The sequence below is a fragment of the Symphalangus syndactylus genome, chromosome 13, assembly GCF_028878055.3.
Source record: "Symphalangus syndactylus isolate Jambi chromosome 13, NHGRI_mSymSyn1-v2.1_pri, whole genome shotgun sequence".
NCBI lineage: Eukaryota > Metazoa > Chordata > Mammalia > Primates > Hylobatidae > Symphalangus > Symphalangus syndactylus.
In genome coordinates this window covers 128,187,163-128,213,590 of record NC_072435.2, presented here as the reverse complement: position 1 = coordinate 128,213,590, position 26,428 = coordinate 128,187,163, and the positions used below count along the sequence as shown (strand labels likewise).

General features: G+C 51.5%; 1 protein-coding gene across 2 annotated transcripts in view; it reads left to right on the top strand.

Moving 5' to 3' along the window:
* Window positions 1-26,428, top strand: part of POLE (DNA polymerase epsilon, catalytic subunit) — a 60,901-nt gene that overhangs the window by 32,412 nt on the left and 2,061 nt on the right. For both annotated transcript variants that reach the window (XM_055238083.2, XM_055238084.2), the window contains 17 exons: window positions 2,335-2,547; window positions 2,712-2,921; window positions 3,155-3,298; window positions 8,252-8,392; window positions 8,667-8,820; window positions 8,897-9,003; window positions 9,231-9,407; window positions 9,498-9,721; window positions 9,848-10,068; window positions 10,392-10,596; window positions 12,954-13,127; window positions 14,106-14,231; window positions 16,205-16,337; window positions 17,869-18,046; window positions 19,495-19,626; window positions 19,782-19,975; window positions 25,934-26,134. In XM_055238083.2, coding sequence (XP_055094058.1) covers window positions 2,335-2,547; window positions 2,712-2,921; window positions 3,155-3,298; window positions 8,252-8,392; window positions 8,667-8,820; window positions 8,897-9,003; window positions 9,231-9,407; window positions 9,498-9,721; window positions 9,848-10,068; window positions 10,392-10,596; window positions 12,954-13,127; window positions 14,106-14,231; window positions 16,205-16,337; window positions 17,869-18,046; window positions 19,495-19,626; window positions 19,782-19,975; window positions 25,934-26,134 — 2,934 coding nt within the window. The remainder of the gene's footprint in view (window positions 1-2,334; window positions 2,548-2,711; window positions 2,922-3,154; window positions 3,299-8,251; window positions 8,393-8,666; window positions 8,821-8,896; window positions 9,004-9,230; window positions 9,408-9,497; window positions 9,722-9,847; window positions 10,069-10,391; window positions 10,597-12,953; window positions 13,128-14,105; window positions 14,232-16,204; window positions 16,338-17,868; window positions 18,047-19,494; window positions 19,627-19,781; window positions 19,976-25,933; window positions 26,135-26,428) is intronic.

Genomic DNA, 26,428 nt, shown 5'->3' with positions numbered 1-26,428 from the left:
GAGAAAGAGTGATCAATTAATTAAAAGTTAAATCTTGTGTAGTCTGTGACAAGAAAGGCAGAATGTTGATAATTGTTGACACTGGTGATAAGAACGTGGGAGCTCGTTACTGTGCTTTCGTATATGTTTGAAAACTTTCCTGATAGGAAGTCAACACACACAAACTTATATGTAGCACAGAAGTCACCATGAAACAAAGGCCTGAGTTACATTTTGAAGATGTTTAGAATGTACAAAAGTTAGAAATGGCTCATAAATGTGTGTTAGCTATCTATTGCTGCATAGCAAATAACCCCAAAACTTAGCAACTTAAATGCACTCGTGTATCCGAGGGCTCCACTGGAGAAGGAGCCACTTCCGAGCTCCCTCCCATGGGGATGGCAGGACTCAGTTCCTCCTTGGCCTTTGTCTGGACATTATCCTTAGTCCCCTGCTCCATGGCGCTCTTCACAGGACATCTCACAGCATGGCACTGGCCTTTTGAGAGAGTGCCAGCCAGGCAGAAGCCACGGTGTTTTATAGCTGCTCTCAGGAGTGGCATTCCATGACTTTTGCTGGAATCTGTTCATTACGGGCAAGTCACTGGGTCCCACCCCCACTCAGGGAAGGAGTCACACAGGGTGTGAACACAAGGAAGTGGGGGTCGTTGGGCCATTTTGGGAGCTGCCTGCACAGGGCCAAGAAGATGTTCAGCCTTACTATTGATGAGGTAAATGCAGCATGATGTATTTAGATAGCAGGTCACACTGAAGGCAAGCGAGTGTGGCGGCATCAAGTATCAAGACTGTGGGAAGTAGGAAATCCCTGGTGCTAGAGGTGGAGGTGGTTGTTCTCCGGGACCAGGCAACACATACAGAGATGGTCATTGAGTCGCAGTTTGTAGTTTTGAAAAAGTAGGCGCTTGTCATTCTTCATTTGCAAAGTCATGGGTAGGTAGGCTGATGTGTTTGTATGGTGGAACATTTCACATCAGTTACAATGAATGAACCATATGTACGTGTTTCACCTGGTGTCAGTCTCAAAAATACATGGCTGAGTAAAGAAACAAGTTGCAGGGCCAGGCATGTGGCTCATGCCTGTAATCCCAGCACTTTGGGAGGCTGAGGTGGGTGGATCACTTGAGGTCAGGAATTCGAGACCAGCCTGGCCAACATGTGAAACCCCATCTTTACTAAAAATACAACAAAAAATTAGCCGGGCTTGGTGGCAGGTGCCTGTAATCCTAGCTTCTTGGGAGGCTGAGGCAGGAGAATTGCTTGAACCCAGGAGGCGAGGTTGCAGTGAGATGAGATCGCGCCATTGCGCTCCAGCCTGGACAACAGAGTGAGATTGTGTCTCAAAAAAAAAAAAAAAAAGGAAACAAGTTGCAGTCAGATGTGTCCCACATGTTACTATTTAGGTTAAAACTTACAGCTGTGGCATGTGTCTGTGGACATGTAAAAATTTAAAGGTATTTGGGGGCAGACAGAAGAGGGCTGTACCCATTATTTGCAATATTTTCTTTCTTATAAAAAGCATTCTGGAGCAAACATGGCAAAATGCAAAGATTTACTTGTTGGTAGTCTTGAGTGACATTTTATTTTTCGGTTTGATCTTTTCACTTTTTTTGAAAGAGAGTCTCACCCTGTTGCCCAGGCTGGAATGCAGTGGTGCAACCTTGGCTCACTGCAACCCCCACCTCCTAGGCTCAAGTGATCCTTCCACCTCAGCCTCCCAAGTAGCTGGGACCACAGGCGCACACAACCACACCCAGCTAATTTTTCTATTTTCTGTAGAGACGGGGTTTCACCATGTTGGCCAGGCTAGTCTCAAACTCCTGGGCTCAAGTGATCTGCCCACCTCAGCCTCTCAAAGTGCTGGGATGACAGGCGTGAGCCACCACACCCAGCCTTCACTATTAAAAGTTCGGTAAACTTGTGTAAACGAACATCCCATTTCAGGTGATATACTTATGTTAGATTTCGAGAAGTAGAATTTGTGGGGATGAGATCCTAAGATTTTTGTTTGCTTGTTTTTATGAGGCAAGGTCTCACTCTTGCCCAGGCTGGAGTTCAGTGGTGTGATCATAGCTTGCCGCAGCCTCCAACTCCTGGGTTCAAGTGATCCTCCTGCCTCAGCCTACCAAGTAGCTGGGACTACAGGCACACTACCACGCCTGGCTAATTTGTAATATATTTTGTAGAGACAGGGTCTTGCTGTTACCCAGGCTGGTCTCAAACTCCTGGCCCCAAGCAATTCTCCTGTCTTGGCCTCCCAAAGTGCTGGGATTCCAGGCATGAGCCACCCTGCCCAGCCCAAGATCCTGAGATTTAAGGCTTCACTGGGTCTTTCCAGGTCACGATGGCCGAGACCTCAGAAGACAGTCCGAGGCCAAGTGCTCCCGACATGGAGGACTTCGGCCTCGTGAAGCTGCCTCACCCAGCAGCCCCTGTCACTGTGAAGAGGAAGCGAGTTCTTTGGGAGAGTCAGGAGGAGTCCCAGGACCTCACGCCGACTGTGCCCTGGCAGGAAATCTTGGGGCAGCCTCCTGCCCTGGGAACCACCCAGGTAAGGCACACGGCTGTGACACTGTCTGTCTCTGAGGGGTCTGCTGCACAGCCCAGGGAGCCCGAGATGCGTCCTGACCCCTAGGGAGGCTGCTTGTGAGAAAGTCATGGTGGGCATTCCCATCTCACCACTTGCACATTGGCTGTGCTCACCATCCATCCCAGGAGGAGTGGCTTGTCTGGCTCTGGTTCCACAAGAAGAAGTGGCAGCTGCAGGCCCGGCAGCGCCTCGCCCGCAGGAAGAGGCAGCGTCTGGAGTCGGCAGAGGGTGTGCTGAGGCCCGCGGCCATCCGGGATGGTCCTGCCACGGGGCTGGGGAGCTTCTTGCGAAGAACTGCCCGCAGCATCCTGGACCTTCCGTGGCAGATTGTGCAGGTGTAGACCTTGATCCAAGGGGAGGGCAGTGACTCTGCTGATGGCCCAGGGATGGGGTGTCCAGCTGGGCCCTGAGGTCTGGGATGGGAGGGTTAGAGTGGGTCTGGAGTTTCCTGCCCATTGTAGGGAGGCCTAAGGCCCTGTGCTAGGAGCTGGAAGCTACCTGGGAGGTGGCCCCGTCTGTGGGTTCCGGTGTGTCCTGTGACATGCTGTATGTCCGTGTGGCCTTTCAGATCAGCGAGACCAGCCAGGCCGGCCTGTTCAGGCTATGGGCGCTCATTGGCAATGACTTGCATTGCATCAGGCTGAGCATCCCCCGTGTGTTCTACGTGAACCAGCGAGTGGCTAAAGCGGAGGAGGGTGCTTCGTATCGCAAGGTAGGGAGGCAGCTAGTGCTGCCTCTGCAGTCATCTGGGCAGCCTGAGGTGGCTTTCCCGTGATCTAGCATGGCCTCAAGCCTCCACCTCCTCAGTACCTTATGGGGATGTTGTAGGAATTCCTCAAAACAATGTGTGTGAGCACTGAGCACAGAGCCTGGGGCAGAGCGAGTGCCAGGAATGGAGCTGCTGGTGCCCTTGTCACTATGAGTTTGTCTGCCCGCGAGGTCCATGTTGTGGGGACAAACCGAGTGGCCTTGGTTAGAGGTTGTGAACTCTGTCTCCACAGGCTCTTTGGTTGTTAACAGCTTTATTGGGATGTAGAGTTACACGCCATCCAACTCACCCATTTAAAGTGCAGGATTCAATGGCTTTTAGTGGCATGACTATTGCCAGTCAATGTTGACATTTTCTTTTTTCTTTTTTTCAAATTTTACTTTGATTTCCGGGATCCATGTGCAGAGAGTGCAGGTTTGTTACATAAATAAGCACATGCCATGGTGGTTTGCTGCACCCATCACCCTGTCACCTGGGCATTAGGCCCCACATGCATTAGCTGTTTATCCTGATATTCCCCCTCCCCTCGCCCCCCGATTCGGATATTTTCATCACTCCAGAAAGAAACCTGGCATCTTTCACCTGTCACCATCCTCCCCCAGCCCTCAGTAGCCACTGATCCACTTCCTGTCTCTGGGTTTGCCTGTTTGGGCATTTGATGTAAATGGAACCCTACAGTAGTAGGTGGGTCTTTGTGCTGGGCTTCTTCCACCTGCAGAAACTGCAAAGGTTTTCATGTGGCCATGAGTGCGCTGAGGCTCTTAGATGGCATCTCCGCCCGAACTCCCCGTTGTTAATGTGTCGGCTCAGCACATTTCTTGACTGGATGCTGTGAATCACGTAAGAAGTGACATGTAGTTGGGGAGGTGAGGTGTGCATATTTGTACCTACACGAGGTTTTCTGGAGAAGGTGAAACTCGATTCCAGCCAGGTGATTCAGTAGAATGTGCATATAGAAAGTAGACACAGAGCCAGGTGTGGTGGTTCACACCCGTAATCCCAGCACTTTGGGAGACCGAGGTGGGTGGATAAAAAAAGGAAAGCAGACGCAGAGGCATCGAGACCACAGAGAACAGGTGGGACTGTGGGATTTCTACACCTTCCTTTAGATGCGTGGTGCTGTGGTGCTGTGGCCGTGTAGCAGTGCCCTAACTTGTGGGATGTTTCCCTTTATGACTGTCAGGTCATCTCTGGAGGGAGGTTCTGGCACTGTGTGAATATTCTGTCCTCAACGTTTGGCTGGATGGTGTCAGCATCCGTGTCTCATGGGGTCCACGAGGCTCCAGGATGATGTCTTCTGATTCTGTTCCCCTGTGTATTAGCTGTTTCCTTGATAACAAAGAGCTTTGTGCAGATCAGGTAGAAATGAACTCTAGTTTATTCCTTAAAAAGCAAGATACGAGAGGTATAATATGCTGAGGGGTTTTTTTTTTTTAAAGCAAGATAAATGCTTTTTCTCTTTAAATTATTTTTAATTTTCAAGGTAGGGCATGGCAAATGGGTTTATTCCTTTCACTTTTCCTCTCTTTTTAAAGTATTACTATGGAGTAGTGGATTTTTGTTTAACTTTGTTGTTTCTATTTTTGAGAAGGTCTCTCACTCCATCACCTAGGCTGGAGTGCAGTGGCATGATCTTGCCTCACTGCAGCCTTGTACTCTTGGGCTCAAACAATCCTCCTGCCTCAGTGTTTAATGTTTTAATATCAACCGTAGCCAAATCCTGCCCAACACACACGCGTTAGGTATGTTAAGGTACAAGGTAGGCCCTCACTTTATGGGTTGATAGGTCCTTAGAAACTGCAATTTTAAGTGAAATGACTAAGTAAAATGATGTAAAATGAAACAGATTTTTTTTTCTTCTCTGAAACTATAATGAAACTGTTGGCCAGGTGCAGTGGTGCATGCCTGTAATCCCAGCAATTTGGGAGGCTGAGGCTGGTGGATTGCTTGAGCTCAGGCATTTGAGACCAGCCTGGGCAACATGGCAAAACCCCTTCTCTACAGAGTTTTTTTTTTAAATTTATTTATTTTTATTTGTTTGTTTGTTTGTTTTGAGTTGGAGTTTCTCTCTTGTTGCCCAGGCTGGAGTACAGTGGCGCTTCTCAGCTCACCGCAACCTCCGCCTCCGCCTCCTGGGTTCAGGAAATTCTCCTGTCTCAGCCTCCCGAGTAGCTGGGATTACAGGCACGCACCACCACGCCCAGCTGATTTTGTATTTTTTAGTAGAGATGGGGTTTCTCCGTGTTGGTTAGGCTGGTCTCGAACTCCCGACCTCAGGTGATCCACCCACCTCGGCCTCCCAAAGTGCTGGGATTACAGGTTGAACCATGGCGCCCGGCCCCAGAATTTTTTTTTTTTTTTTAAAGGAAGAAAGAACATTGAACAAAATGATGTTATTTGAGGACCTGCTATACATCACTTCACCATCGCAGTTTCCAAGAATCCATTGATATTAAGTGAGAACTTACTGTTATTTACATTTAGTTAAGTGCAGATTTTTAAATGTGCAGTTGATTGGGTTTTTGGACACATGACTATGCCTGTGTCACCCACACCCCCACCCAGGTGCAGAATGTTTCCATCACCCCGGAGGGTGCTCTTGTCCCCCCCATGCAATCTTCTGCTGGCCTGATTTCTGTATTTCTATAACTGTGTGCATGTGACTTTCTAGAACTTCATATTAATGGAGCCAGACAGTAGACTCTTTGGTGGTCAATATCTTTTTGAGACTCAAATTATCCCAAATTGGGCTGGCCAGATCCCTTCAAGCTGGCACCTGAGTCCTTTTGACATGCCCTGTTGGTCTTTGAAAACTTCCTTGCTTTCTGGCCACTAAGAGAGGCCAGGCTCACCTTGAACTTCCAGACATGGAATTAGCTGTTCCTCTAAAGAGCCTTAGCCTCGTTGGGAGGTTATGTTGAGAAACCAAGCCAAGAGCTCAAGGGGTATCATTTCATCTAGATTCCTTCAGTGAAAGCCAGGAAATATATACATTTTAAAAAATACAATTACACTAATTGTTCCAGTTCCTATTTACCAGAACATAATTTTTCATTTCTTTGATTTTTGTGTGTGTGTGTGTGTTGGTCTAATTTCATGTTACTGGAAAAATCTAACCCTGCTGGTTCTCTTCTCGCTTGAGAATTATTCAGATTTTCCTGGTTATTGTTATGCCAAGAAACGCTTTATTGCAACCTGGACATTTTACATACTTGAGACTTTGGGTACTTTTAAAAATCCTTTAGAGTGTCAGTTTTTTTTGTTTGTTTGTTTTAGCAACAACCAACCTGGTTAATTCCAGTGCCCAAGCTCTGCCTTGCCTCTTTGCGCAAAGCTTCCAATGTCAGCTCAACCTCCAGAGCCTCTACTGCGTTGTTTTGGGTCACCTGTGCAAGTGCAGCTCGTAGTGAGCCTGGGACTTGTGCTTCTGGTTCATGCATGAAGCTAGGGTGCCCCTCTCCAGCTGTCCTCTCCAGGATTCCCCCAGCCCCCCACACATGAAGCTAGGGTGCCCCCTCTCCAGCTCTCCTTTCCAGGATTCCCCCAGCCCCCCACACATGAAGCTAGGGTGCCCCCTCTCCAGCTCTCCTTTCCAGGATTCCCCCAGCCCCCCATTCATGAAGCTAGGGTGCCCCCTCTCTAGCTCTCCCAGACCCCTCCAGGACCCCACACAGGGAGCTAGGGTGCCCCCTCTCCATCTCTTCCCGACCCCCCAGGAACCCATTCACGAAAGTAGGGTGCCCCCTCTCCAGCTCTCCCAGACCCCCCCAGGACCCCATTCATGAAGCTAGGGTGCCCCCTCTCCAGCTTTCCCAGACCCCCCCAGGACCTCACACAGGAAGCTAGGGTGCCCCCTCTCCAACTCTCCCAGGACCCCATTCATGAAGCTAGGGTGCCCCCTCTCCAGCTCTCCCAGAGCCCCCCAGGACCCCACACAGGGAGCTAGGGTGCCTCCTCTCCAGCTCTCCCAGACCGCCCTAGGACCCCATTCATGCAGCTACAGTGCCTGCCCCCTCTCCAGCTCTCCCAGACCCCCCCCAGGACCCCACACAGGGAGCTAGGGTGCCCCCTCTCCAGCTCTCCCAGACCCCCCCAGGACCCCACACAGGAAGCTAGGGTGCCCCCTCTCCAACTCTCCCAGGACCCCATTCATGAAGCTAGGGTGCCCCACTCCAGCTCTCCCAGACCCCCCCAGGATCCCATGCACACTTTCTGGCTCCCCCAGAGGCTCTCTTTCAGTTCTGACTAGGAAAATGTGATTTCTCTCAGTTTTTGCCATCTACACCCTCAGGTTAAACCCATGAGAGAATGGAGGAAGATGAACTGGGGACCTCCCCAGACCAGTGTTGACTGCTGTATTCTGAGAGCTCTTGTCTATTCTCAGAGGCTGCAGGTTGCTTTTCAAAATTGTGTCCAGAGGCCAGGCATGGTGGTTCACACCTGCAGTTCCAGCGATTCGGGAGGCTGAAGTGGGAGGATCACTTGAGCCCAGGAGTTTGAGACCAGCCTGGGCCTCATAGTGAGACCCTCCTTTCTACAAAAAAACAAAAAAGCCATCCGTGGTGGTGTGTTCCTCGTCCCAGCTACTCGGGAGGCTAAGGCTGGAGGACTGCTTGAGCCCAGTAGTTGGAGGCTGCAGTGAGCTGTGATCACACTGCTGCACTCCAGCCTGGGCAACAGAGTGAGACCCTGTCTGTAAAAAATAAATAAATAACATAAAAATTACGTCCAGAGTTTTTAGTTGTAATCATTGATAGAGGTGGACTGTGGCGTGGTGGGTGTACCCCATCGTTAGGCACTGGAAGTCCTAGGACTCTGAACAGTGTGTGCTTGTGTGTGCACCACAGACATTACCACCTACGCCCGGTGACAAGATCATCGTCATATTCTCGCCAGGTAAATCGGGTCCTTCCTCGCTCCAACGTGGTCTACAATCTCTATGAGTATTCAGTGCCAGAGGACATGTACCAGGAACACATCAACGAGATCAACGCCGAGCTGTCAGCGCCAGACATCGAGGGCGTATATGAGACTCAGGTGACTCCCCAGCCACCCTCGACTGGACTGGGGGAGGCTCCAGCAGGGTGGTGTAGAGGAAAGAAACCCACCCAGGGTGTGGGCTGGGGAACAGCAGTGATTGTGGACTCGTTCCCACAGGTGAGGTGAATGTCAGCAGTGTGTCTGCCAAGAGTGGCCTGTGGGCAGTGGGCCGGGCAGCTGCAGGGGCACAGCCACATCCCAGGCAGAAGTCACATGGGCAGCCAGAGCACCCCATCCAGCCCTTGCCAGCCTGTCTGCCTGATTCTTCCAGGTTCCATTACTGTTCCGGGCCCTGGTGCACCTGGGCTGTGTGTGTGTGGTCAATAAACAGCTGGTGAGGCACCTTTCGGGCTGGGAAGCAGAGACCTTTGCTCTTGAGCACCTGGAGATGCGCTCTCTGGCCCAGTTCAGCTACCTGGAACCAGGTATGGCCTGCATCAGCCGCCCACCATGTGCCTGCCTCCCACACATCTGGGGTGACGGTCTTGTTTCCTTCTCCAGGGAGTATCCGCCATATCTACTTGTACCACCACGCACAGGGCCACAAAGCGCTCTTCGGGATCTTCATCCCCTCACAGCGCAGGGCATCCGTCTTTGTGCTGGACACTGTGAGTCATGGGCCCTCCATGGCAGCACGTTGGCTGGGGCAGGGTTTGGGGAAGGAGGACATCTCCCAGAGTGCCCAGGCCCTCCAGGTCTTGTCCTCAAGGGCCTTTGCCCATGAGTGCTTGTCGTGATTGAATTGGCAGTGCCATGGCAGTGACGGAGTCTGCCCCAGGGCTGCCCCCACTTCCTCCCGCGCAGGGTGAGGCTGACGTGGCCTGCATTTGTCTAGGTGCGCAGCAACCAGATGCCCAGCCTTGGCGCCCTGTACTCAGCAGAGCACAGCCTCCTCCTGGAGAAGGTGGGCCCTGAGCTCCTGCCACCCCCGAAACACACCTTCGAAGTTCGGGCAGAAACTGACCTGAAGACCATCTGCAGAGCCATCCAACGATTCCTGCTTGCCTACAAGGTGATAATGGTTGGGGTCTTGCTGTGTGAGCCTCCTCTCCTTTGAGGCTGGGTCCACCCGGGTCTTTTCTTCCATTTTGCCTTGACCCAGGAGGAGCGCCGGGGGCCCACACTCATCGCTGTTCAGTCCACCTGGGAGCTGAAGAGGCTGGCCAGTGAGATTCCCGTCTTGGAGGAATTCCCACTGGTGCCTATCTGTGTGGCCGACAAGATCAACTATGGGGTCCTGGACTGGCAGCGCCATGGAGCCCGGCGCATGATCCGGCACTACCTCAACCTGGACACCTGCCTGTCGCAGGCCTTCGAGATGAGCAGGTGAGCGCAGCACTGTCGTTGTGGGCCAGTGGTCCCCAGGCAGAGCTGGCCTCGGTGGTCTCTGTGACCCGGCGATGTACCCCGGCGCCAACCTGTGCCCCAGTGCTGACCTGTGCCCCGGTGCAGGTACTTTCACATTCCCATCGGGAACCTGCCAGAGGACATCTCCACATTCGGCTCCGACCTCTTCTTTGCCCGCCACCTCCAGCGCCACAACCACCTGCTCTGGCTGTCCCCTACGGCCCGCCCTGACCTGGGTGGAAAGGAGGCTGATGACAACTGTCTTGTCATGGAGTTCGATGACCAAGCCACTGTTGAGATCAACAGTTCAGGCTGTTACTCCACAGGTAAGTGGGCGGGAGGACGAGGCCCACAAGACCTGGCTGGTGTTTCTGCCATTCTGTGACATCTTCTCAAGGCGAGAGTGCCCGAGGATGGGCTCAGAGCTTGACCGCACAGGTCAGAGCTGAGGCTGTAGGAGATGGTCCTGGGGTCAAGGTCCAGGTGGGGCCTTCTGTGCCCTCGGGAATCTGAATAGCCTGGCAGGTGTGAGGATGGGTGTGGGCAGGTCTGATGCTGGTTCTGGAGGTGGTGGCTGGAGTCAGGCCCGGGGGGCTGGTGGTGCTAGAGCTGGCAGGATGCTGGCTGAGCATGGCGTCTTCCTGTGCAGTGTGTGTGGAGCTGGACCTTCAGAACCTGGCCGTCAACACCATTCTCCAGTCTCACCATGTCAACGACATGGAGGGGGCCGACAGTATGGGGATCAGCTTCGACGTGATCCAGCAGGCCTCCCTGGAGGACATGATCACAGGTGGTCAGGCTGCCAGTGCCCCGGCCAGCTACGATGAGACAGCCCTGTGCTCTAACACCTTCAGGTGCCACCCTCCCTGGGAAGGAGTGTTACTAATAGAAGGGTCTTACCCTTTGCCCTTAATTTGGAAAGCTAAGGTCTAAGACAGGGTCCAGTGGGCTTCCCTTAGTCTTAATGGCAGAGCCATAGACCACTGTGTGGTGAGTTTCCCATCTTCAGTCTGTTGTCTTTACCACTGTGTGGGTCCAGCCTGGTCCCTGGTGACTGTACCATGTGCCGCCTCTGACCTCCCTGTGGCCAGAGGTACTTCACACAAAGAGCCTTTCTAACCAGGGCCACTTTTTGATGTGACCAAAGGTACATCATAGGGATCTCCAGCCAGCCCCACTGAGTATGATGCATGAGGCATCAGCACTTAGGTGTCAGGAGCCGTCGGTCTGCTGCAGAGGGTGTGGTTGAGGGTCAGGAACCGTCGGTCTGCTGCGGAGAGCATGGTTGAGGGCAGCTACTCGCAGTCCCCACCAGCGGTGGTTCATCCCAGGGAACGCTTGCTGTGTACCAGGAGGTGGGCCGAGCACTTCGCATTCTGCCTCTGTCCCCACATCATCCCAGGGACGGGAGCGGTTATTGTCTGTTTTTCAGATGAGGAAACTGAGGTCAGAGGGGCTGCCTTTGTGGTCATACCACAAATGAATGGAAGGGTTGGCGCTCAAAAACAAGTCTTTGTAATTCCAGAGCCTGTACTCAGCCATAGTTTTAATGACTCCACACAAAAGGGGAGAGGGAGCATGCCAGAGCTGGGAAAGAGGCAGGGAGAGGACTGGTGCAAAGAGGCAGGGAGAGGACTGGTGGAAAGAGGCAGGGGGGCAGTTGGGAGCCAGGAGCAGGGTCTTGGCAGAGAGACAGTAGCCCAGGCCTGAAAGGTGCAAGGAGTCCAACGGCAGATCCCCAAACTGCCGCTCTGGAGAGTGTGGGGTTTGCCGAATTGTTGAAGAGTTTGTGATGAAAGGGAGTTTTAGGAATGGGACTTGGACCTCTGTAGGTTCTCTTGTTCTTGACCCCATTGAAGTTCCCGCTTCTTCAGTAGGGTGACGTGCAGTTTTGGAATCCTTTAGCTGAATTGGGGTTCCAGTACCAGAGCAGCTGGCATCTCTGCCCCACGGGAAGTGAAGGGGGCCAGACGGGGCGTGTACAGTGCACTGGCCAATGCCTAGCTGTCTGGCCTGTGACCAGGGCCCTCCACCACGGGAAACTTGTTTACACTGGCACACGCCCTTGTAGCTTTTGTGTGACCTGTGTCTAGGTCCCTCCTGCCTGACCGTTGCTTCGGTGTAGGGGCCCAGCCTTGTGTTCCCCGTAGTGTTGTAGGGAAGAACCAGCCCAGGGCAGCCCCTGCCTCTCAGAGGAAAGGCACAAAATCAGTCACCACCACAATAGGGAACAAGTGCAAAGATGTGTTCCTTACAGCTCCTGGGCAGGGAGGGTGCCGTGAATAGGGAGGCCATCCTCCATCCCTGGGTCCTGCAAGGCAGGACTGAAGAGTCAGACAGGGAGAGTGCCCAGGGCAGCTAGCCATGTGAGGGAATGGGGTGTAGGCATGTGTTAGTTCACGGGCAAGCGCCTGAATGGTCCATTTAAAGGAAGTGGCGGGAAGACAGGGCCCAGCCTGCTAGGTGGGAGAGAGGCCTCTAAGTTCGTGTCTCTGACCAGCTGGGGCCGTGTAGGTATGGTGATGTTTTGCTTTCTTTTGTTTTTGTTTTTTGAGACAGTCTCACTCTGTCACCCAGGCTGGAGTGCAGTGGCGCCATCTCGGGTCACTGCAACCTCCACCTCCCGGGTTCAAGCGATTCTCCTGCCTCAGCCTCCCGAGTAGCTGGGATTACAGGCATGCACCAGCCCAGCTGATTTTTGTATTTTTAATAGAAACGGGGTTTCACCATGTTGGCCAGGTTGGTCTCAAACTCTTGACCTTAGGTGATCCACCTGCCAGGGCCTCCCAAAGTGCTGGGATTACAGGCGTGAGCCACTGCATCCAGCCTAGTGTGGTGTTCTGATGTCTAGGCAGTGGCTTTGCTGTGTCCTTCCTTTCAGGGTCCCCGGCCCGTCACACACTTGCTGCCTTGTACTGTGCTGCCCTCCCATCCTGCTTCAGAACACACAGAGTTTGGGTTATGTTGAGGGATGTGGTGAAGCCTGAACTAGTTTAAGGAATGAAATGGAAAGAAACAGATGAGGCATGAGGGTGAAGGGATGAAATTTGGCTAATGACTTAAGGTGGGGACAGTGAGAAGGGGAGGCGACAGTGACGAATTTGGACCCAGCCATGTAGGGAAAACCTGTGCCCGTTTCAGTTGGAGCATCCCACGTGGCAGCAGCCTGGGAGGCTGAGGGTACGAGGGTGTCCTGCACCTTCTCTTTCAGGATCCTGAAGAGCATGGTCGTGGGCTGGGTGAAGGAGATCACCCAGTACCACAACATCTACGCAGACAACCAGGTGATGCACTTCTACCGCTGGCTTCGGTCGCCATCCTCTCTGCTTCATGACCCCGCCCTGCACCGCACACTCCACAACATGATGAAGAAGCTCTTCCTGCAGTGAGTGCTCCTCCTCCCTGGGCTGTCCACCGCGTCCTCAGCTGGGCTGGTCCCTTACTCCCCAGAACCAGAGACGTGGCCAGCCAGTGCCTCTGGGATAAGTAGTCTATTTCTGAGTTTGTGGAGCATAACAATCCAGGTGATCCCAGAGAAACACGCAGCTGCTGCTACAGCGTCGCCTGCACATCCTGCAGAGAACACTAGGTGGCACCTCCTCTCCTGCCCCTTTCCTGCAGAAAGTCATGCTACACGTTGATTGCTGCGTGCCTTGTTGTTTTAGTGAAAATATGCCTGTGTGAGGAGGTCTGTGTGAGGACATGCCATATGAAAGAACATTTAGCCTCTCTCCAGCCTAGTGCCGTCGTTACAGATAGCAAATCAGTGAGAGGCTTTGTGCATGAGCTCATGCAGATAGATCCGTGGGGTAACTTCTGGGGCGTAGCCCTCTTGCAGGCCTCACAGGTGTTATAACTCGGGATGAATCCTGATTTGATGGACTTCACCAGAGCGGCCCCACAGAGGCCCCTTGTGGACACTTCTTCCCTGGCCGCGCCTCACCAACATGGCCGGGGATTATTACCCAACTGCTGGGATAAAAGTGCTTCTCGGTGCAGTCTTAGGATTCTTACAATGAATGAAGTCGAATTTTCTCTTCTAGTCCTTTGTCTATGTTTCTGTAGTTTGGTGGTTTTTCTCTTACTAAACATTGAATGAGTTGTCTCCATACAAAAAGTTGCCATTTTTCTGTGATAAGAATTTGCCAATTTTTTCCTGTTTTTGGTTATCTTTTGCCTTTGTTTGTGGTGGATTTTTGCCATGCAGAAATCTTTGCTCTTCATTAGCTTCTGGGTTCTAGTGTATCTCGGAGGCTTTTCTGCTTCAGGACCCTCAGCTCTTTTCCCTCATGGATTTTCCGGGTGCCCTCTGGCTCTCCACGGCTGTGGCGTCTCCACCGTGGACTCTCAACTTGCTCCACAGGCTCATCGCTGAGTTCAAGCGCCTGGGGTCGTCAGTCATCTATGCCAACTTCAACCGCATCATCCTCTGTACAAAGAAGCGCCGTGTGGAAGATGCCATCGCTTATGTGGAGTACATCACCAGCAGGTGCGGCTGGCTGGTCCTGGTGACGCAGCACTGTGGCTTTGAGAAGGATGCTAAAATGACCCTCTGAGGTGCCAGCTGTTCTCCTGGGTGGGCTGGGAGGTCCTTAGAAGCGCAGGACTCACCATAGTGAACCCAAGCAGCGTGAAAAGGGGGTTACCGCCATCCGTGCGTGGTAGCAGATCGGAGGCCACGCAGGTGTGCAGCTTGAGTTGAGCAAGTTCAGGAAGTGGCCTGCCTTTGCTAAGAAGGTTCCACAGTGATTTTTGTTTGTTTGTTTTTTTCCCCATGGGAGGCACAGATTCAAGGTGCCCTGAATATATGCACCCCGTAAGTGTTGACGTGTAAACCTTTCATAGACGTCAGTGTTGGCGAGTGGAGTGGTGTGGTTCCCGGGTGCTCAGGTGTGCACAGCTCTCAGCTGTCAGAGCCTGGTGTTGTGGTTTTGACTTCCTGCCTTCCAGGCCATGTTCCTGAGGTTCCCTCGTGGGCCTTGCTGTGGTTCTCACACACTCGGCACTATTTAAATCTAAATAGAAAACAAAGCAACAGAAAAATCTCCACCAGCAACTTTTGTTCGATTGATAGTAGGAAGCTCCCTCCCAGGTGCGCTCACCCTGGGTATGAATGCAGCCCTTTCTGAGCGCAGAGGGGAGTTGCTTGTGGAGGCACAGAGAGTCTGCATGGGTCTGGTCTTTGCATGGTTACAGGGGTAGCATCTGGGGGCGCTGCAGAAAAGGCTGACACTAAATTGATAATAGGTCTTATCACTGAGAAGTAGGAAGGTAGAACTTGTAAGACTTTCATTCCTAATCAAACCATATGCACTGGATTAATTTGAAACACAAAACCACTGTTGTCCTCCAGCAGACCCACTGTGGCCCATTATGTCTATCCAAGATGAGCCTTGATGGTCAGTGGTCACGCTGTGTGCCTGGGAAAGCTGGCTTGGGCTAGAATTGTATTTCAGAGCATGGCTGAGATAATGGGAAGGATGTGCCTCTCCCCACGTTGGCCATGGGCAGCTCCAGGGGTGCCCTGTACTTGAGGAGGCCGGGGTTGCTCGTGTCAGGAAACAGGCTGCTATTCTCCCTTAGCGTGAAGGGCAGAGTTAGGGAGAACATAAAGTTCTGCAGGAGCTGCGGTGTGGGCTACTCAGCTGCGTTTTGAAACTGTGATTTAGGATGTTCCTCCTTCCTTCCTCTCTTTCTTTGTTTATTTTTCCATTTTTTCGGGTTTTGTTTGTTTTTTAAGAGATGGGGTCTTGCTGTGTCACCCAAGCTGGAGTGCAGTGGTGCAGTCATGGCTCACTGCAGCCTCAACCTCTGGGCTCAAGCTATCTGCCCACCTCAGCCCACTGAGTAGATGGGACTAGAGGTACATGCCAGCATGCCCAGCCAATTTTTGTATTTTTTGTAGAGACAGGGTTTTGCCACATTACCTGGTGTGGTATTGAACTCCTGAGCTCAGGCAATCCTCCTGCCTCAGCCTCCCAAAGTGCCAGGATTACAGGCGTGAGCCACCATGCCTGGCCTGTTCTTTTTTTTTTTTTTTTCCTTAAATGGATCTAACGTGCAGAGGATTGGATTGGGTCAGCCCTAGGGAGGCTTAACTGAGGAGTGACAAGGATGACAATAGCTTAAAAGAGCTTGGCAGTGGGAAGCACTGTGGTTGGTTACCTGCAGCTTGCAGGTCACCTGAGGCTGCAGAGCAGAGGCAGAACGCCCTGTGGGCCATCCCCAGCACGAGGAGGCACCCAGCTCTCTTTGTGGCGCCAGCTCCCGGGGCCTGGTGGGCCTCCTTAGTTTTATGTTTACCACATTTCCCTAGGAAGCCTGAGGGATGATGTGATCTGAATGAACTTTCAAATTCAGTGTTAAGTAAGTGGAGGGCACAGATAGATACAAGGGGAAAAAAGTAAAGTTGAGAACAAGTTCGATTTCATTTAAGCAGTGTCTTTAATGCTTCCTCTGCAGCATCCATTCAAAGGAGATCTTCCATTCTTTGACAATTTCTTTCTCTCGATGCTGGGAATTTCTTCTCTGGATGGATCCATCTAACTATGGCGGAATCAAAGGAAAAGTTTCATCTCGTATTCACTGTGGACTGGTAAGAGAGATGCAGTGCGGCACCTGAGCCAGCTTTGGGGGTCGCGTTCATTCCTGCAGCAAGTGCTGAGTGCTCAGGGCCCCGGCAGGCCTGACTGTACAGCAGCAGACACTACACCCACATCCTGCCCTCATGAACATGAGGAGGGACCATGTGCAGACAAGCACGTCAGTGCGGAGTGTGGCATCGGCCCTGGTGAGGGCGAGGCTTGCCATGGGCAACAGAGAGGTGGAGGCCTGTGAGGTGGTGACAGGGAATCTGGGAGCTGATGAAGTGCACCATAGTTGTGCGAGCATAAGGCGTCTCCAGCGGGTGGACACCAGGGAGGCAAAGCACAAGTCAGTGGAGCAGTGGTTGCAGATGCAGGCAGAGAGCTGGCAGGGCCAGGCAACTTGGGCATGGCAGGGCAGGGCCTCGGCTTTCATGGGGATGGGAAGTTCTGTGTGGGTGATGTTAGAGCTTTCTTGGCCCCAGGTGGATAATCCACCATCGGAGGGCACAGGCAGGTAAAGCCACTTAGTGCCTGTGTCAGGGAGATGCTGGGCAGCGAGGTTGGTGAGAAGGTCCTGGGTGGGCTTTGAAGTGGAGCCAAGGGGCCAGCGGATTGGATGTGTGCAAATGCCCAGGTGCAGGCCAGGCTGCGGGTGAGTGGAGGCGGCTGTCAGGAGCAGTCTGGGGAAGGGGTCACGTCTGGCTGGGACTCATGGTGTTTGCAAGGTTGAAGGTTGAGACGTGGGTGGTCAGCTGGTGCAGGAGTGGCCAGAGAGTGGCTGGGTGGGTTGAGAGGAGGCCTGTGTCCTCCACAGGGGCCCTCACAGAGGACTGAGAGGAAGCTGTGGGTACAAGGGCCAGGGGCTCAGATGTCAGAGGGAAAGCCCTCTGTAAGGAGGCAGACACTTCTGGGAGCTGGCAGGATGAAGCCAGGACTGCCCAGGACACCTAGATGGGAGAGATTCTGGTTGGAGTTGGGGGACAAACCCTGATTGAAGGGATTCAGAAGAAAGTGGGAGGGTAGAAACTCAGGCAGTGTAGACCACTCTGAGTAGGGGATCAGCGTGTGGTCAGGGCAGGTGGCAGTGGGTGTCAGTGTCTACACAGATGTGGATGGTGCCGTGGCACGAACACAGGCTGCGCAGGAGGCTGGGTCTGTGATGGGGTCGTGCCGTCCCAGGAGATTCATGGACTCAGAGGAGAGAACAGTCACTGGGAAGCTTTGGCTGGTTCTTTCGTCCTTGTGGGGTGGGAGTTCAGTAATTAAAGTGAACTCTGGAAGAGCAGAGTGAAGCTCGCAGTCCCAGGTCACGAGCACTTCTGTGTGCCAGGCGCTTCCCACAGAGCACTCTGTACTGGGAGCCACCCTGGGGGATGCACTCAGGCTCCAGGAGATGCCTTGAGATGCCTTGACTGCGCGGAAGGCCTCTGGTCAAACAGGGCAGATGGACCCAGGTTGGAGGAGCCTTCGCTGTGGCATCCTACCCCTCTACCAGGCCGCGATGGTGCAAACACAGCCGCATCGTCTCGTGTGTTACAGCAAGACTCCCAGAAAGCAGGGGGAGCAGAGGATGAGCAGGAAAATGAGGACGATGGGGAGGAGGAGGAAGAGGTGGAGGAATCCAACGTGGAGGATTTACTGGAAAACAACTGGAACATTTTGCAGTTTTTGCCACAGGCAGCCTCCTGCCAGAACTACTTCCTCATGATTGTTTCAGGTAAGCCCAGAGCCCAGGGCTGCGCATCCCCCACTAAAGGGACTCATGGTTAGTAGATGCGGCTCCTGTGCCATGGTATCGCAAGAAGGGAGGCAGTGGGAAAATCAGATCGATCAGATTGGGCGGAGCGTGCCCAGCAGTTGGGACTTTGTGAGCCAAGGGGCCTCCTCTCCCGGCTCCAGGCATGTTCCACTGGAGGACCCGGAGAGGGCTGACTGTTTTCCCTCCAGGCCTTGCTCTCTCAGGAAACTCCATGGGGAGCGGCTGCCCCTGGCCATGCCATTGAGGGGTTTCCTAGCTCTGCTCCTGCCATCTGATTCAGTAACTCAGTCACATACATTCCCAGGGAACACTTGTGTGTGTGCACGTTCAGTAGCTGAAGATAAACCCCTGGGTCAGGTCAGCTGCCCCCTGGCTGGTCTGTGAGGCCTAACTTTCTGGTGGGAGAGTTCCTATATGCCTTGGTTTAGGTCTGCAGGCTTAGCCTTTGCAAATCAAGCTATGCAGGTTAGTGTGCAGACGAAGTGTATCGAGGAAGCACTGTTTGTAGTTCAGAGCCCTAAGTTAAAGAACCCCCTAAGTGAAAACAGCAGGTTGTGATGTGCACACACAGGTGGATGCAGTCACAGAGGCCTTCGTTGATGATCATTTTATATTTTTGTCTACTTGTCCTTGAGTCTTTAACTTTCTCAGTTCTCTCTTGCAACTTTCTAAGTCTCTTTTGAAAAGTTCCAGGTTGGCCAGGCACAGTGGCTTATGCCTGTAATCCCAGCACTTTAGGAGGCTGAGGTGGGTGGATCATGTGAGGTCAAGAGTTTGAGACCAGCCTGGCCAACATGGTGAAACCCCATCTCTACTAAAAATACAAAATACAAAAATACACACACACAAAAATACAAAAATATTTACAAAAATAAAAATACTAAAAAAGGTGTGGTGGCGCACACCTTTAATCCCAGCTACTCGGGAAGCTGAGGCAGGAGAATCACTTGAACCCAGGAGGCGGAGGTTGCAGTGAGCCAAGATTGCGCCATTGCACTCCAGTCTGGGCAACAAGAGTGAAACTGTGTCTCAAAAAAAAAGGTAAGTGCCAGGTGACAGGCCCGGAGGAGCTTTTGGAGAAGCTTGCTGATGCCAGGGGCCCTGCCTTTGCTTGTGTTGGGAGCTGTTTTTCACGCGCTACCCAGTGAGAGGCTTAGTGTGTATGGCCCCATTTATACAGTTTTCTCTCTGACAATGAACTCGGGTGTCAGTGAGTGTTCCTTCTCATTTCCACTTCTCACTTCTCTAATTTACTTTTAGCTCATCTAAAGGCCGCAAATAAGATTATTAACAATGACATTTTAGCCTCGTCTGTGAGGCGATCTGACCAGCCATGGATCCCCTCAGATTCTCGGGTGTTTACAGCAGCCTGACTCAGGGCCTGTGGTGTGTGTGCCTCTCCACAGCATACATTGTGGCCGTGTACCACTGCATGAAGGATGGGCTGAGGCGCAGTGCTCCAGGAAGCACCCCTGTGAGGAGGAGGGGGGCCAGCCAGCTCTCCCAGGAGGCCGAGGGGGCGGCCGGAGCCCTTCCCGGTGAGCAGTCTTTTGTCTTTTGAGGACACTGCCGAGTGCCAGTGACCTAACTCCTCTGTGTGCCATGAGTGGTCCCCGGTGCCAGTCCCCTAGGTGGGAGGTCCCCAGTGCCAGACAGGTCCCAGACCCCTCTCTCAGCATCCTTATACTTCCAGGAATGATCACCTTCTCTCAGGATTATGTCGCAAATGAACTCACTCAGAGCTTCTTCACCATCACTCAGAAGATTCAGAAGAAAGTCACAGGCTCTCGGAACTCCACTGAGCTCTCGGAGATGTTTCCTGTGCTCCCCGGTTCCCACTTGCTGCTCAATAACCCTGCTCTGGAGTTCATCAAATACGTGTGCAAGGTGAGAGTGCCAGTGTGCATGGGAGGAGAGGACACTGGCGTACATGTGTAAGGCGAGAGTGTAAATGTGTGCAAGGTGAGGCTGTCACGCACCGTGAACCTGCTAGCGTGTGTGTGCAAGATAAGGACACCCACATACCTGTGCATGGTAAGGATGTTAATGAATGCAGGATGAGGCTTTCACCTGTGCAAGGGGGAGGTACCTACATGTGTAAGGTCAGGGTGCCAGCGTGTGCAAGGTGAGGAGCAGGTGTAAGTTACTTGTTCATTCCACCAACATTTATCATGTCCCTGTCACATGCAGCCACAGTTGCGGCATCTGTGCTCAGGTGTGAGCAAGACAGGAAAGGCCCTGCCTTGTGGGGCCTGTCTGCTGCCAGCCAACCCAAGAAGGGAGAGGGCCATTCACAGGTGCCGGTGCTGTGGGGACGGAGCCTGTGAGGGGCGCTGGGACCAGGTGCGGGAGGAGGGAGGATGCAAAGACCCTGGGGAGTGAGCTTGGTGTGTTGGTGGAGGCACAGCCGAACACCTAGTGCCACCGGCTGGGAGGATGGGTCACCGGAGACCAGTAGGCTGGACCAGGACCCAGAGCTGATGAGATGAGAACTTGCTCGGATGCTGAGGCCTTCCTGGGAAAGGCAGGCTGAGTCCAAGGAGGGATAATATTACCAGATAACGACCGCGGGTGTCAGCCCTTACAGAGCAGAGCGCTTCACTGTCCATTTCCTCACTCAGCCTTCCCAGCAAACTGCATCTCACGCACGGCTAAGATTACACTGGAGATCAGGTGATGGCCTCAAGGTCTGGTTGTGGTGAAGAAGTGTTTTTAGCTCACCATTTTAATTCCTTTATTGACTTTTACATGTTTTAAATTCATTTTTATTAAGGTGTAATTTATATACAGTAAAATGTACTCTGTGGCATGCAGTTGCATGATTTTTCCTAGGTGAATGGAATTGCGTCACCATCAGCAGGATACAGGATAGTCACCGCCCGAAAACATTCCCCGCACTGCCCTCCTCACCTGACACCCTTTAGCCACTGGTGTGTCCTCCATCCCTGCATTTTTTTTCTCTTCCAGAGCGTCACAATAAGTAGAGACATATTGTGCAGCCTTTTGGATCTGGCTTCTTAGCAAAACACACTTGCAGTTGGTTCATCCACGCTCTCGTGTGTATCAGAACTCCCTTCCTTTCTGTTGCGAGTAGTGTCCGTTGTGTGGGCAAACAACAGCTTGCTTTTCATTCACTGGTGGAAGGACATTTGGGTTGCTTTCACTTTGGGGTGATTAATAACAAAGCTGCTATAAACATTCTGTAGGTGTAGGTTTTTGTGTGAACATAAATTTCAATTCTCTGAGATCATTTTTTAAGTGTTTGTTTAACTTGATAAGAAACTGCCAAACTCTTTTCTGAAGTGGCTGCACCGTGTCAGGGTCTCAGCAGTGTGTGGCAAGAGTTGCAGTTCCACATCCTCACAAGGACTTGATATTATTGGGTTTTTAAATTGCAGCTATTCCAGTAGGTGTGTAGTGGTATCGCATGGTGTTTCTGATTTGCATTTCCCTGGTGACTAATTATGTGGGGCTTTTTTTTTTTGAGATGGAGATTCACTCTCATTGCCCAGGCGGGGGTGCAGTGGCACGATCTCAGCTCACTGCAACCTCTGCCTCCTGGTTAGCTGGGATTACAGGTGCCTGCCACCACGCCCCACCAATTTTTTGTATTTTTAGTAGAGACCGAGTTTCACCATGTTGGCCAGGCTGGTCTTGAACTCCTGACCTCAAGTGATCCACCTTCTTCGGCCTCCCAAAGTGCTGGGATTACAGGCATGAGCCACCACACCGGCTGTGGGGCATTTTTTAATGGGCTTCCTTGCTGTCTTGGTGTCTGTCCTCTTTCGTGAAGTTTTAGGTTTTATCCATTTGAGTTAATTTTTATACAGTGTGCATGCTGTAGATCCAAGTCCGTATTTCTGCATGGGATATCTGATTGCAGGCATATCCTGTCTTATTGTGCTTCAAAGTGGTTACATGTACTTTTACAAATGGAAGGTTTGTGGGAATCTTGTATTGAGCAAGTCTCATCTTTCCAACAGCATGTGCTCACTGTGTCTGTGTCACATTTTGTTAACTCTCAGGATATTTCAGACTTTTCTGCTATTATTATATCAGCCATGATAACCTTTGATGCTTCTATGGCAATTGTTTTGGGGCGCCATGAACTGTGCACATAGAAGACAGTGAGCTTAATCAATGTTGTGCATGTCCTGATTGCTCCACTCACTGGCCATTCTGCCATCTCTCCCTTTCTCCTTGGGCCTCCCCAATCCTGGTGACACAACACTATAGAAATTAGGTAAGTTAATAGCCCTGCAGTGGCCTCTACATGTTCAAGTGAAAGGAAGAGTCACACGTCTCTCACTTTACATAAAAAGCTAGAAATGACTAAACTTAATGAGGAAGGCATGTCGAAAGTCGAGATAGGCTGAAAGTCACCTGCAGAGGAAAGGTTCTTGAGGGAAATTACAAGTGCTCCTCCAGTGAACACATGAAAGATAAAGAAGTGAAACAGCCTGTTGCTGATATGGAGAAAGGTGAGTCTGGATAGATCAAACCAGATATAACATCCCCTCAAGCCAGAGTCTAATCCAGAGCAAGGCTCTCACTCTGTTCAGTTCCATGAAGGCTGAGAGGTGAGGCTGTAGAAGGAAAGCTTGAAGCGGGCAGAGGTTGGTTCATGGGGTTTAGGGAAAGAAGCCATCCCGCTAACATAAAAGGGCAAATGAGGCAACAGGTGCGGGTGGAGAGGCTGCAGCGAGTTCTCCAGAAGATCTGTCTGGGATCATTGGCGAAGGTGGCTACACTAACAACATATTTTCCGTGTAGACAAAACAGCCTTCTATTGGAAGAAGATGCCATCTAGGACTTTCATAGCTAGAGAGGAGGCCTCAGAGCCTGGCTTCAGAGGTCTGACTCTTGTTAGGGCAGATGCAACTGGTGACTTTAAGTCGAAGCTGATGCTCATTCAGTCTTTTAAGGCCACTACCTGCAGCTCAGAAAAAGATTCCTTCCAAAATAGTACTGCTCATTGACAGTGGACCTGGTCACCCAAGAGCTCTGATGGAGACATACGAGGAGATGAATGTTGCTTTCGTGCCTGCGGACACAGCATCCCTTCTGTAGCCCATGGATCAAGGAGCAATTTCGACTTTCAGTGTTTATTATTAAAAAATACATTTCGTGAGGCTGTAGCTGCCATAGATAGTGATTCCCCTGATGGAACTGGGCACAGTAAATTGAAAACCTAGAAAGGATTCACCATTCTGGATGCCATTAAGAGCATTTGTGATTCATGGGAGAAGGGGTCAAAATATCAACATTAACAGGAGTGTGGAAGAAGTTGATTCTGACCCTCATGGATGACTTTGAGGGATTCAAGATTATTGTGGGAGGTGTGACTGGAGATGTGGTGGAAACAGCAAGGGAACTAGAATTAGAAGTGGAGCCTGAAGATGTGACCAAATTGCTGCAATCTCAGAACAAAATTTAACAGATAAAGAGTGGCTTTTCATGGATGAGCAGTAAAGTAGTTTTTTGTTTTGTTTCGTTTTGAGATGGAGCCTCCTTGCTCTGTCGCCCAGGCTGGAATACAGTGGTGCGGTCTTGGCTCACTGCAGTCTCCGCCTCCTGGGTTCAAGTGATTTTCTTACATCAGCCTCCCAAGTAGCTGGGATTACAGGTGCCCGCCACCACGCTCAGCTAATTTTTGTATTTTTAATAGAGGCAGCATTTCACCATGTTGGTCAGGCTGGTCTGAAACCCTTGACCTCAGGTGATCCGCCCACCTCAGCCTCCCAAAGTGCTGGGATTACAGGTGTGAGCCACCACGCCCAGCCAAAAAGTAGTTTGTTGAGATGAAAGTGAACATTGTGGAAATGACAACAAAGGATGGAGAATATTCCATAAACTTAGTTGCCAAAGCAGCAGCAGAATTTGAGAGGACTGACTCCAATTTTGAAAGAAGTTCTACTGTGGGTGAAATGTTATCAAACAGCGGCCGGGTGCGGTGGCTCACGCCTGTAATCCCAGCACTTTGGGAGGCTGAGGCGGGTGGATCATGAGGTCAGGAGATCGAGACCATCCTGGCTAACACAGTGAAACCCCTTCTCTACTAAAAATACAAAAAAAATTAGTCGGGCAAGGTGGCGGGCACCTGTAGTCTCAGCTCCTCGGGAGGCTGAGGCAGGAGAATGGCGTGAACCTGGGAGGCGGAGCCTGCAGTGAGCTGAGATTGCGCCACTGCACTCCAGCCTGGGCGACAAAGCGAGACTCCGCCTAAAAAAAAAAAATGTTATCAAACAGCATCACATGCTACAGAGACTCTTTCATGGAAAGAAGAGTCAGTCGATGCAGCAAATTTCATTGTTGTCTTGTTTTAAGAAATTGCCACAGCCACCCCAACTCTCAGCAATATCACCCTGATCAGTCAGCAGCCATTTACATTGAGGCAAGACCCTCCACCAGCAAAACGATTGCGACTCGCTGAAGGCTCAGATGATCATTAGCATTTCTGAGCAATAAAACATTTTAAAATTAAGATACATACATCGTTTTTTAGACATAATGCTGTTATGCACTTAATAGACTACAGTATAGGGTAAACCTAAGTTTTGTCTGGGCAGAGTGACTCACACCTGTAATCCCAGCACTTTGGGAGCTCGGGGTGGGTGGACTGTTTGAGCCCAGCAGTTCAAGAGCAGCCTGGGCAACGTGGCAAAACCCATCTTTACAACGATTACAAACATGACCTGGGCATGGTGGCGCATGCCTGTCATCCCAGCTACTGGGAAGGCTGAGGTAGAAGGATCAATTGAGCCCCAAGAGGTCAATGCTGCAGTGAGCCATGATTGTGCCACTGCAGTCCATTCTGAGTGACAGAGCGAAATCCTGTCCCAAAATAAAAAAATCACATAGCTTTTTTTTTTTTTTTTTTTTTTTTGAGATGGTGTCTCACTGTCACTCAGACTGGAGTGCAGTGGTGCAATCTCGGCTCACTACAACCTCCACCTCCTGGGTTCAAGCAATTCCCTGCCTCAGCCTCCCAGGTAGCTGGGATCACAGGTGCACCCGCCACCATGCCTAGCCAATTTTTGTACTTTTAATAGAAATGGGGTTTCACTGTCTTGGCCAGGATGGTCTTGAACTCCTGACCTCAGGCCATCCACCTGCCTTGGCCTCCCAAAATGCTGGGATTACAGGCGTGAGCCACCACAAATCGTGTAACTTTTATATGTACTGAGAAAACAAGTGTGAGCCAAAAATCATGTAACTTTTATATGCACTGAGAAGCCAAAAGATTTGTGTGATTTCCTTTATTGTGATGCTTGTCCATTGAGGTGGTTTGAAACCGAACTTGCCATATCTCCAAGATACGCTTGTATTCAAGAACCATTTGTTGAAAAGACTATTCTTTTTCTATTGAATCATCTTTGTACCCTTTTTCATAACTTAGTGACCTTATCTGTGTGGGGCTATTTCTGGATTATGTATTCTTTTTTCGATCTTGGATTCAATTTGCTAATATCTCGTTGAGCATTTTTGTGTCTGTGCTCAGGCCGTTATTGGTCTGTAGTTTCTTTGTACGGTCTTTGGTTCTAGTGTCAGGGTGATGCTGGCCTCATAGAATGGGTTGAGTGCTCTCCTTCAGTGTTTTGAAAGATACTGTGTAGAATCAGCAGCATTTCTTCCTTAAATGTGTAGTAAATTCCCCAGGGAAGCCTGTGCTCACTGATGGAAAACTGCCAACGTAGAGAAGTCAGCTGAGGCGTCTGAAGGGACTAAGGAAGGGAGGAAAGGGCACCAGGAAACTGTAGCCTCAGGTCCAGAGGGTTCTGGTCCAGACAGAGCAGCAGGGAGGCCCCGGGAGCTCCTTCCCGATGTGGGCTGTGGTCTCTGCAGGTGCTGTCCCTGGACACCAACATCACAAACCAGGTGAATAAGCTGAACCGAGACCTGCTTCGCCTGGTGGATGTCGGTGAGTTCTCCGAGGAGGCCCAGTTCCGAGACCCCTGCTGCTCCTACGTGCTTCCTGAGGTCATCTGCCGCAGCTGTAACTTCTGCCGCGACCTGGACCTGTGTAAAGACTCTTCCTTCTCAGAGGTGCGGCTGAGCTCCAGCGGGCCCTTCACTGTGGAGCAGAACATCCGAGGGCACTGCAGTGTCTTGAGGGCTTCTGCAGCTCCAGCTCTGTGGGTCACACCTGCTGCCCCTCTGACTCACACGGATTGGCAACAGGCCCCTTCCCAGGCCTCCCCACGCCGTGTTCAGAATGTTGTCCTAGGAAGGGCTCAAGTGTAGGTGGGAGGCCGGAGTGCGTGCAGCTGCACTCAGGAGACTCACCCCTCACCAGGCGCTTCTCACTGCCCCTTCCTCTCCTGAGATCCTGCCCATGGC